The sequence below is a fragment of the Somniosus microcephalus genome, chromosome 28 (assembly GCF_052327205.1).
Source record: "Somniosus microcephalus isolate GS21.2 chromosome 28, FLI_Smic_1.0, whole genome shotgun sequence".
Classification (NCBI taxonomy): Eukaryota; Metazoa; Chordata; class Chondrichthyes; order Squaliformes; family Somniosidae; genus Somniosus; species Somniosus microcephalus.
The window spans coordinates 36531879-36543813 of record NC_141014.1 but is presented as its reverse complement, the minus strand read 5'-3'; the positions used below and the strand labels follow the sequence as shown (position 1 = coordinate 36543813).

At 45.4% G+C, this 11935-nt stretch overlaps 2 protein-coding genes across 2 annotated transcripts; both read left to right on the top strand.

The window, feature by feature from the left end:
* The first annotated feature begins 317 nt into the window (after nucleotides 1-317).
* Nucleotides 318-1611, top strand: LOC147099563 (ferritin heavy chain, oocyte isoform-like). The gene is made up of 2 exons (XM_085969323.1): nucleotides 318-534; nucleotides 1342-1611. The coding sequence occupies exons 1-2, from the start codon at nucleotides 376-378 to the stop codon at nucleotides 1486-1488; spliced, it is 306 nt and encodes a 101-aa protein (XP_085825449.1). The 5' UTR covers nucleotides 318-375; the 3' UTR covers nucleotides 1489-1611.
* A 6666-nt stretch (nucleotides 1612-8277) lies between these two features.
* On the top strand, nucleotides 8278-11307 carry LOC147099562 (ferritin heavy chain, oocyte isoform-like). Its single transcript, XM_085969321.1, has 4 exons — nucleotides 8278-8449; nucleotides 9172-9318; nucleotides 10056-10181; nucleotides 11016-11307. The coding sequence occupies exons 1-4, from the start codon at nucleotides 8348-8350 to the stop codon at nucleotides 11160-11162; spliced, it is 522 nt and encodes a 173-aa protein (XP_085825447.1). The 5' UTR covers nucleotides 8278-8347; the 3' UTR covers nucleotides 11163-11307.
* Nucleotides 11308-11935: the final 628 nt, after the last annotated feature.

Below are 11935 nucleotides of genomic sequence, written 5' to 3'. Positions count from 1 at the left end.
GGGCGGAGGATGACTGGGATTCCGTTGCCGATGAGGCGATGGGTGACCTCCCGTCCCTCGCCGGGACCCCCCTCATTTCCGTCAGGGAACTCCGGGATTTTGTGGCCAAGTGCCAGGGTCGTCACAGGACCCGGCTGGCCCTCGACAGATGGTCGGGGCTGGCGCTGCTCGTCGGGTCGTCCCGCGTCGCCTTCAAGACCATTCTTGGGATGAACAGTCTGGTTAAAATCTGGAGAGGGAGTCTCCTGGATTAGAATATCAAGAGTTACATTGAGTTGTGATCTGACTAACTCCTGAAATGCTCAAGTCTGTTAATTAATTTCTTCCAATGTTACTCTATTTGCTGACTAGATAACTAACTTTTTTTTTCCTCTTATGACCCCCACCACCCACCCAACAAACACTCAGAAACCAGAGCAGGATGAGTGGAGCAATGGTCTGGAGGTGATGCTGAGAGCTCTGCAGCTGGAGAAGGATGTCAACCAGAGTCTGCTGGATCTGCACAAACTCTCCACTGGGAACACTGACCCTCATGTAAGGTTCTAATGACTTCTTTAAAGAAAGACTTGCATATCTAAAGAGCCTTCCCTGTCCTTGGTGTCCAAAAACACTTTACAGCCAATTCAGTGCTTCTTGAAGTATCATTATTGTAATGTAGGCAACATGGCAGTCAATCTGCACACCAAGATCCCACATGCAGATATGAGAGAAATCACCAGATAGTCTGTATTATTAAGTTGGTTGAGGATAAATATTGGCCAGGACACTGACATTCCAGTTTTTTGCTTTGAAATAGTACCATGTGGGCAGACAAGACCTTGCGTACTGTTTTATCCCAAAGACAATACCTCTGACATTGCAGCTCTCCCTCAGTACTGCTGTAAAATGTTGGCCTTCACTCCATTCTCTGAAATGGGACAACCCAGGGCCTTCTGACTCTGGCAGTGGTACCAGTGAGCCACTGCTGATATTTGCCTTGTTTTGTGAGCTGAAGGCTATGGGGGCAGTGTCATCTCTTTAGAAATATCTCTCTGCCCAGTAGGCTTCACAAAAGACTTCAACATCATGATCTTGCTGAGATGAGGCCATTGCATAAAGCAGATTGAAATTGGGGCACCAAAGGATTAAGATGTAACTGAAGGGGGTTCCGCTTTCCAATTCTAAATTGTTAAATGCATTACTCCTGGAGTAAATCGAATCTGATGCCCAATCTCTCTGCAGCACTTGTACCAGTTACCCCATCCATTAGAGGATAAAGCACCATCTCCATGGGTGGTGAAGCTCAGCAGGCCTTTGATGATGTCTCCTCTGAGCTAATTGTAGATTGTTTTTCACTTTCAGTTGTGTGACTTCCTGGAGACCCACTACTTGGCTGAGCAAGTGAAGATGGTCAAGAAGCTTGGAGATCACATCACCAACTTGAAGAGACTGGGAGCCCCTGAGAATGGCATGGGAGAGTACCTGTTTGACAAGCACAGCCTGAGTTGAATTGGATTCTTGAACCATTAGTTCTATACAGGTTGGAAATGAAGTGTGACCAACTTCTAGTGGTGAATACTTTGGTTGTCATTATTTCCCAGTTTTCTCATCGAACTGTCACAGTACATGGAAATAAAGGTTATTCATCATTGAACTGGTTTGTCTTTGTTTAATTAAATAGCTGATCTGGTTAAGATCCCACTGCACAATACACAGCTGTGTAATATGATCCAAGTTAAAAATACAGAAGTCACTCCCAGGATGGCGGTGCCCACATCTTCAAATCATCACTGGAGAGGATTCTAATGGTTTTCTGAGCTCTCGGTAACAGTTCCTGCTGAAAAGGGTTTTTTATAACATCTGCCAGCAAACAGTCATTAAGCTGTGGTGGTTTAAAACAAAGAAATGGTGAAGGGGGTTGAATTAGTGCTGACAGTAGTGACTCTTCAGTCAGGAGAAGGGAGAGTACATGCCTGGTGTCTTGCTTCAGACTTTTACCTGTAAAGGTGGGGGAATGATCTGCTATTGAGCTGTCTTTACATTTGACTGATGGCACAAGTCACGCACTAGATTGCCAAAGCTGTGTGACATGTGTACACAGTACAGCGTTGGCCATCTTAGAAACTTCCATTTGGGCAGGATCATTTCTGTTTATCATTCTCTTTCTTTCCCAGGTTACTTTCTTTTTCTAGCCCCACCGACGGCAATACTTGATGTCTGGGATTAAGTAAAGCACTAGTCTGAATCAAGCAGTAGTGTGTCCTACGGGGAGTTTGTTGGTGTTGGGTAAAGTGAAGCTAAATCAGTAATCATGTAGGAGTCACTGGAAATAGAGTGCGAGACTTTCATAGCAGCAAAGAAAAACACGTGTTAGCTTTATTAACTCTCCGCATGGACTGAGGGACTCGGCCTCGTCGCAGGGCTATGACATCGACACACAATCGACGACTCTTAAAGGGACCCTGCTCCGATAACCCAACCAAGTTCCGTACATAACGTGGAGCGATAACATTGCCTATACATAGTGAATTGTGTTACTGTCCCGATGTGGTCTCTGCCACAATCATATCAATCCTACGCTAAATGGATTCCTCATTTTTCGGACAAAATCCAACCCTTGCTGCATGCTAGATCATTTCCACTGGGAACAGCGGCTGTTGCAGCCTTTAACCTTCTCAAAAAACAGTTGGAGAAAGCGGCTCTTTACTCCATTGATGAGAATCTCCCTTTCGTGGTTGAATGTGATGCCTCGGAGGTGGCGATCTCGGCTACTCTGAATCAGGAAGGTCGTCCTGTAGCATTTATGTCCAGGACCTTACAAGGTGCCGAGCTACATTATCCTCCGGTTGAGAAAGAAGCCACAGCCATCATAGAGGCAGTACGGAAGTGGAACCATTTTCTAGCTCGCCAGCACTTTACATTGATCACGGACCAACGATCAGTCGCCTTCATGCTCGATAATCGAAAACGAACCAAAATTAAGAATAATAAAATACAACTTTGGAGGATGGAACTGGCCTCTTTTGGTTATACCATTCTCTATCGGCCTGGCAAGGAGAATGTGGCCCCGGACACCCTCACACGGGCATTCTGCTCCACTATGTCATCCTCCACTCTCATGGATGTCCACAATGGTTTGTGTCATCCTGGCGTTACGCGCATGCTACATTTCGTACGATCACGGAATCTCCCTTTTTCCACTGGAGATGTAAAGAAAATATGCTCAGAATGCCGGCTTTGTGCGGAATTAAAACCTCAGTTCTTCCGCCCCTCAGATGGTACACTCATACATGCAACCCAACCGATGCAATGACTTAGCATCGATTTTAAGGGCCCAGTGCCCTCTTCAACTCGGAACACATATTTGCTCACCATGATCGACGAATATTCACGTTTTCCGTTTGCCTTCCCCTGCTCCAATATGCTGGCGTCCACAGTAATCTGCTGCCTTGAGCAGGTATTTTCTCTCTGTGGCATGCCGGCTTATATTCACTCAGATCGGGGTCCATCCTTTATGTCAAGGGAACTCAAGGACTACCTCTCAGAACGGGGAATTGCTACAAGCAAAACAACACCATACCATCCCATCGGAAATGGGCAGGTAGAGAGGTATAACGGTATCATCTGGAATTCCGTACGTCTCGCTTTAAGATCTCGGGGCCTACCAGACCAGCAATGGGAAACAGTGCTTCCGGATGCATTGCACTCTATACGGTCCCTGCTTTCTACAGCCACAAATACTACACCTCATGAGCGGTTCTTTGGATTCCAGCGTCGCTCATCTCATGGGACATCACTCCCGTCATGGCTAATTACTCCTGGACCTGTATTACTCCGAAGATACGTTCGGACGTCTAAAAATGACCCTCTTGTAGACGAGGTCGAACTAACCGATGCCAACCCCACCTATGCAAACATACGATATTCCGACGGCCGAGAATCTACCGTATCATTACGGGATCTGGCTCCCTGCCCACCAGGACCTAGTGGGACATCGGGTGATGGCATTTCACCAGAAAACTCTTGGGACCTATCGGGTACCCCTCTCCAGGATCCTGATCGGACACCAACTAGCTTGGTGCCGGTAGAACCCCGTGCTCAAGGTTGCGACCCTCCCAGTACCGCGCATGAAAGTACTGATCCGCCACAGACCAGCTCTGCACCTCCCTCTGAACAGAGGCAGTCCGACTTTGAACCTATTGGGGCTCGTACTCGAAGCCATGATCTCCCCGACCCTTCACAGGGCAATCCAGGCCACACAGACTCTGACCAATGGCCAACCGCATGTAAGCGGACCAGCAACCCTCTACGACGGGAATCCAAACGGGTGCGACTCTTCCTTGTTCGGCGGCTGCGGACCAAAAGGTAGACCACAGCCTCCTAATCCTGCAGGAGGGAAGAATGTGATAAAAATGATAACATCCGGGAAGTTATGTCATCACTTCCTGTGAACTATGAACTATGAACTGTGTACATACCTCACTTCCTGTCATATGTCACTTCCTGTTGGACTGGTATAAATACTGGTCTGTTCAGTATTGTAAGAGGCTTCTACCAGAGGCATGGTAAAGACCTCTCTTGTGTATATAGTGTGTTTATAAGTTACTTAAAGCTTACTTTAAAGTTACTTGATGGTAAGTCTCCTTTTTCTTACATCACAGGGCAAATATATGAGGGCAAGGCTGGATGGCATCTATTTTAATGCAAGGAGTCTTGCAAATAAGGTGGATGAACTGAAGGTGTTGATAAACACATGGGAGTATGATATTGTTGCTATCACGGAGACATGGTTGAGGGAGGGGCAAGACTGGCAGCTCAATATTCCGGGGTACAGAATCTTCAGGCGAGACAGAGGGGGAGGTATAAGAGGAGGGGGTGTCGCAATATTAATTAAGGAGTCAATTACTGCAGTAAGGAGGGGTGATATATTAGCAGGTTCCTCTAAAGAGGCCATATGGGTGGAGCTTAAAAACAAAAAGGGGGCAAGCACTTTGCTGGGAGTGTACTATAGGCCTCCAAACAGTCAGGGGGAGATAGAGGAACAGATATGTAGGCAAATCTCAGGGAAATGTGCAAATAATAGGGTAATAATAATGGGGGATTTCAACTTCCCCAATATTAACTGGGATAGTCAGAGTGTGAAAGGCTCAGAGGGTGTAGAATTCTTAAAGTGCATCCAGGAGAGCTTTTTGAGCCAGCATGTAGAAAGTCCTACAAGAGAGGGGGCGGTACTGGACCTAATTCCAAGGAATGTGGCCGGCCAAGTGGAAAAAGTGCTAGTAGGTGAGCACTTTGGTGATAGTGACCATAATATGGTAAGATTTAAGGTGGTCATGGAAAAGGACAGGGATGGGCCGGAAATAAAGGTTCTAAATTGGGGGAAGGCCGATTTTAATAGGATAAGGCAGGATCTGGCCAAAATGGACTGGGATCAGCTACTTGTAGGAAAATCCGCATCGGAGCAATGGGAGATTGAGATCATACAATGGCAACATGTTCCCGTAAAGGTCAAGAGTGGTTCCAAAAACCACAGGGAACCTTGGATGTCAGGGGATATACGAGAATGGATTAGGAAAAAAAGGAGGGCTTTTGGTAGATACAAAAGGCTAAAGACGGAGGAAGCCCTAGAGGAGTGCAAAAAGTGCAGGGGGATACTTAAAAAAGAAATTAGGAGATCAAGGAGGGGCCATGAAATAACACTGGCGAGCAAAATAAAGGAAAATCCTAAGATGTTTTGTAAGTATATTAAGGGTAAGAGGATAACTAGGGAAAAAATAGGGCCCATTAGGGACAAAAGTGGCAATCTGTGTGTGGAGCCGGAAGATGTAGGAGGGGTTCTAAATGAATTTTTTGCATCTGTTTTCACGATGGAGAAGGACGATGTAGACATAGAAATAGGGCGGGGGGACTGTGATATGCTCGAACATATTAACATCGAGAGGGAGGAGGTATTGGCGGTTTTAGCTGGCCTAAAAATGGATAAATCCCCAGGCCCGAATGAAATGTATCCCAGGCTGCTGGGTGAGGCAAAGGAAGAGATTGCGGGGGCTCTAACACATATATTCAGGACCTCTCTGGCCACAGGGGATGTGCCAGAGGACTGGAGAACCGCTAATGTAGTACCATTATTCAAGAAGGGTAGTAGGGAAAAACCGGGGAACTACAGGCCAGTGAGCCTAACATCAGTGGTAGGAAAATTATTGGAAAAAATTCTGAGGGACAAAATTTGTCTCCACTTGGAGAGGCAAGGATTAATCAGGGATAGTCAACATGGCTTTGTCAAGGGAAGATCATGTCTGACTAATTTGATTGAATTTTTTGAGGGGGTGACTAGGTGTGTGGATGAGGGTAACGCAGTGGATGTGGTATAGATGGATTTCAGTAAGGCCTTCGATAAAGTCCCGCACAGGAGACTGGTCAAGAAGGTAAGAGCCCATGGAATCCAGGGTGCCTTGGCACATTGGATACAAAACTGGCTTAGTGGCAGAAGGCAGAGGGTGATGGTCGAAGGTTGTTTTTGTGACTGGAAGCCTGTGGCCAGTGGGGTACCACAGGGATCGGTGCTGGGTCCCTTGCTGTTTGTGGTCTACATTAATGACTTGGATATGAATGTAAAGGGTATGATCGGTAAGTTCGCGGACGATACAAAAATTGGTAGGGTGGTAAATAGCGAGGAGGGTAGCCTCAGTCTGCAGGACGATATAGATGGGTTGGTCAGATGGGCGGAACAGTGGCAAATGGAATTTAACCCGGAAAAGTGCGAGGTGATGCACTTTGGGGGGACTAACAAGGCAAGGGAATACACAATGAATGGAAAGACCCTAGGCAAGACGGAGGGTCAGAGGGATCTGGGTGTGCAAGTACACAGATCCCTGAAGGCGGCGGAACAGGTGGATAAGGTGGTAAAAAAGGCATATGGGATACTTGCCTTCATTAGCCGAGGCATTGAATATAAGAGCAAGGAGGTTATGATGGAGCTGTATAAAACACTGGTTAGGCCACAGCTGGAATACTGTGTGCAGTTCTGGTCGCCACACTACAGGAAGGATGTGATCGCGTTAGAGAGGGAGCAGAGGAGGTTCACCAGGATGTTACCAGGGCTGGAGCGCTTCAGCTATGAAGAGAGACTGGGCAGATTGGGTTTGTTTTCCTTGGAGCAGAGGAGGCTGAGGGGGGACATGATTGAGGTGTACAAAATGATGAGGGGCATAGATAGGATGGGTGCTGAGGAGCTTTTTCCCTTAGTAGAGGGGTCAATAACTAGGGGGCATAGATTCAAGGTAAAGGGCGGGAGGTTTAGAGGGGATTTGAGAAAGAACTTTTTCACCCAGAGGGTGGTTGGAGTCTGGAACTCACTGCCTGAAAGGGTTGTGGAGGCAGAAACCCTCACAACATTTAAGAAGCATTTGGATGAGCACTTGAAATGCCATAGCATACAAGGCTACGGAACAAATGCTGGAATATGGGATTAGATTAGACAGGGCTTGATGGCCGGCGCGGACACGATGGGCCGAGGGCCTCTATCCGTGCTGTATTACTCTATGACTCTATGATACTGGAAATCTCAAAGAAAAACAGAAAACGCTGGAGACACTCAGCAGGTCAGGCAGCATCGGTCGAGAAAACACGAGACACTTGACCTTTCTGGTATAAAACCATTCCTCAAAACAGACCCGGGGTTTGCAGGAGATGAGGAAACAGTGCAAACTAACCACAGGACTTTACAGCTCTTAAATTTCATGGGGATAAAAGTCCACATCGCACTTTACAGTGACGGAGCAACAGATTCTGTCTGAAGCTCCCCACTGATCCACTTTCCATTTCCCCAACTCGTTGTGGGCTGCTTTGCAGATCCACTGCAGACTGACTGGTGTAGGTCAGTCTCTTTCAATCTATTGTGGTCAACATTGTGAACCTTGGTATCACGGACTCATTCTGGAGCCACCGAGATGCCCATCAATTCTCCGAGAGACGGGTTAACTTAGAGCCGGCTGTGCTCGACACCATCTGTAGGGTGGAATTTCATCGAGCTCTTTGAGATATGTTGTGAAACTCTGATTCTGAGAACAGAGACGCTTTCAAATTCAGTTTGAGGAAAGTCAAAGAAACCAACAGCAATGACATCACAGAATAATCATCCAAACCTCTGTATTCCAAAGCTCTGATTGGCTCTGGGTATCACACACCGCCCCCTCTCCTTTGTTAATTGGTGCCTGGATTGATGGAAGATCCTGACTGGCTCACAGGGATTGTCAATCATCATTGATCATGCCAGACCCTGTTGAAATGCAGGAGCTTGTGAGGGTAGAGGTTAGGTTGTTACTACAGTGGAGTTTGAGCTCAGTGCTTTGCAACAGGAAGAGTTAAGATGGCCTCCCAAGTGCGTCAGAACTATCACAAGGACTGTGAAGATGCTGTCAACAAGCAGATCAACATGGAGCTCTATTCCTCCTATGTTTATCTCTCCATGGTGAGTTTTGTATTTTTGGGGTCCTATTTCAAAATTAAGGCTGTTATTTTATTCTAAGCAGGTAGAATTTCTCTAGGTCAATGAATGGGCTTTAGAGGGTCTCTCTATAGCCCTCCCCAGTCTTAATCCAGTGAATGCTCTTAAGACAGTGATCTTGCAGAAGGACTCTTTCCTGCTCTGTAATAGCTCTGTCCTATTCTGATGTGTTTATATTTGAAACTAACTCCAGGGTTTCATCAAGTTTGTAATGGAGGGTTCATCTTGAAGATTCACTAAAACTAGTCAACTTCCAACTTGGATGGCAACAATTAGATTGAATTGGGTGACTAGTTAGTGAAACATTGGCTGGTTCTGGCCAGTTTTTATCCCCCTCTAATTGAGTGAATCCTGTTAGTCTTTCTCACCTGAGGATGGTGTTAAACTATTTAATTTTAAAGATTTGGCTCTTTTCCTTCTCTGCTTTTAGACTTTCATCTGGGAACAAAAGAAGATACCACAGATATTTTGACCAAGTGTAGTTGAGAGCTTTATTCCAAAAAGCATTAAAGCTCGCTAATATTTTCTAGTAACATAACCTCCTATTCTGTTGAGCTACTTCAATGAGGAGCTTCCAACATATTCAAAAAGGATTTGGAAAGTATTGGTGTTGCTACCATTTGAGTTGGCCATGGATCAGATCTAGATTTCAATTGTCTCTTTTCCATTTTTCTCTCTACCTGCAGTCGTATTACTTTGACCGGGATGATGTTGCCCTGCGTCACTTTGCCGAGTTCTTCAAGGAGCAGTCACATGAGGAACGTGAGCATGCTGAGAAACTGCTGAAATTCCAGAATATGCGTGGGGGGCGTGTTGTCCTGGAGGATGTCAAGGTTAGATTCAGCAAACTTTGAAGAATTGCCATGGTTTTGTGAAAAGTAGGCTAGTTACCTCATACTAGATTATCTGAGTCATGGAAGTTGTTGTATGCATGGATTTTCAGAAGGCAGGAGATTGCTGGCAGAAATTGGAAGTGCATTAGAAGCAACCTTGTGACCCCAATAAAACTGGGTGGAGTAGGAGGCAGTTGGTATAAAATAGACCACTGGATGGTGACTAGTGCATATGATCTAAATGTGCAAATAGTGATCTGCTGAGCTAGGGTCTATAGTGAGCTCCAGGGCAAAATTGGAGACTGGCTAGGGGGTTGACTGGAAGGAAGTGGTTGATGTTCACATCAGATGTAAGAGTGTAGGGATTTGGGGTGTGTCCCAGTACAGATGTCATTTAGAAGCTAGCTTGCAGAGACAAAAGGCTGATTGAAAGGTGGGCTTCATGTTCTGGCATAGAATAGAAAGCAAGGAAGTGTTACTGCAATTACTGCTAGATAGACCTCATTTGGAATATTGTGCTCCATTTTAGGTGATCTCACTTTAGAGCCTATAGTGCTGTGATTTCAAGTCAAATAACTCATTCCAAAGAGAATTCTTGATGAACTGTCTGGTTAAAATCCTGGCTTAGAATATCAAGAATGACATTGAGTTGTGATCTGACTAACTCCTGAAATGTTCAAGTCTGTTAACTAATTTCTTCCAATGTTACTCTATACCCCACCCCTACAAACTCTCAGAAACCAGAGCAGGATGAGTGGAGCAATGGCCTAGTGGTGATGCAGAGAGCTCTGCAGCTGGAGAAGGATGTCAACCAGAGTCTGTTGGATCTACACCAACTCTCCACTGGGAACACTGACCCTCATGTAAGTTCCTAATGTCTCATTTAAAGAAAGATTTGCATATCTACAGTGCCTTCCTTGTCGTCGGTGTCCAAAAACACTACAGCCAATTCAGTACTTCTTGAAGTGTCATTATTGTAATGTTTGCAACATGGCAGTCAATCTGCACACCAAGATCCTGCTGCAGAAATGAGAGAAATCACCAGATAGTCTGTTTTATTAAGTTGGTTAGTGATCAATATTGGCCAGGACACTGACATTCCAGTTTGTTTTCTTTGAAATAGTACCATGTGGGCAGACAAGACCTTGTGTACTGTTTTATCCAAAAGACAATACCTCTGACATTGCAGCTCTCCCTCAGTACTGCAGTGAAGTGTTGGTTTTTACTCCATTCTCTGAAATGGGACAACCCAGGGCCTTCTGACTGGCAGTGGTACCAGTAAGCCATGGCTGACACTTGCCATGTTTTGGGTGAGTTGAAGGCTATCTGGGGAGCTTAATCTGATCACTGATCTTTAGCAATATCTCCATGCCCAATAGGTTTCTGATGATCTTTCACAAAAGACTTCAACATCAGGATCTCACTGAGATGAGGCCAGTGCATAAAGCAGATTGAAATTGGGACAGCAAAGGAGAAGTTGTAACTGAAGGGGGTTCTGCTTTCCAATTTTAAATTGGTAAATGCATTACTCCTGGAGTAAATCTAATCTGACGTCCAATCCACCTATTTCTCTGCAGCACTTGTACCAGTTACCCCATCCAGTAGAAGATAAAGGACCATCTCCATGGGCGGTGAAGCTCAGAAGGCCTTTGATGATGTCTCCTCTGAGCTAATTGTGCTTTGTTTTTCACTTTCAGTTGTGTGACTTCCTGGAGACCCACTACTTGGATGAGCAAGTGAAGATGATCAAGAAGCTTGGAGATCACATCACCAACTTGAAGAGACTGGGAGCCCCTGAGAATGGCATGGGAGAGTACCTGTTTGACAAGCACAGCCTGAGTTGAATGGGATTCTTGAACCATTAGTTCTATACAGGTTGCAAATGAAGTGTGACCAACTTCTGGTGGTGAATACTTTGGTTGTCATTATTTCCCAGTTTTCTCATCTAACTGTCACAGTACATGGAAATAAAGGTTATTCATCATTGAACTGGTTTGTCTTTGTTTAATTAAATAGCTGATCTGGTTAAGATCCCACTGCACAATACACAGCTGTGTAATATGATCCAAGTTCAAAATACAGAAGTCACTCCCAGGATGGCTGTGCCCACATCTTCAAATCATCACTGGAGAGGATTCTAATGGTTTTCTGAGCTCTCGGTAACAGTTCCTGCTGAAAAGGGTTTTTTATAACATCTGCCAGCAAACAGTCATTAAGCTGTGGTGGTTTAAAACAAAGAAATGGGGAAGGGTGAAGGGGGTTGAATTAGTGCTGACAGTAGTGACTCTTCAGTCAGGAGAAGGGAGAGTACATGCCTGGTGTCTTGCTTCAGACTTTTACCTGTAAAGGTGGGGGAATGATCTGCTATTGAGCTGTCTTTACATTTGACTGATGGCACAAGTCACGCACTAGATTGCCAAAGCTGTGTGACATGTGTACACAGTACAGCGTTGGCCATCTTAGAAACTTCCATTTGGGCAGGATCATTTCTGTTTATCATTCTCTTTCTTTCCCAGGTTACTTTCTTTTTCTAGCCCCACCGACGGCAATACTTGATGTCTGGGATTAAGTAAAGCACTAGTCTGAATCGAGCAGTAGTGTGTCCTACGGGGAGTTT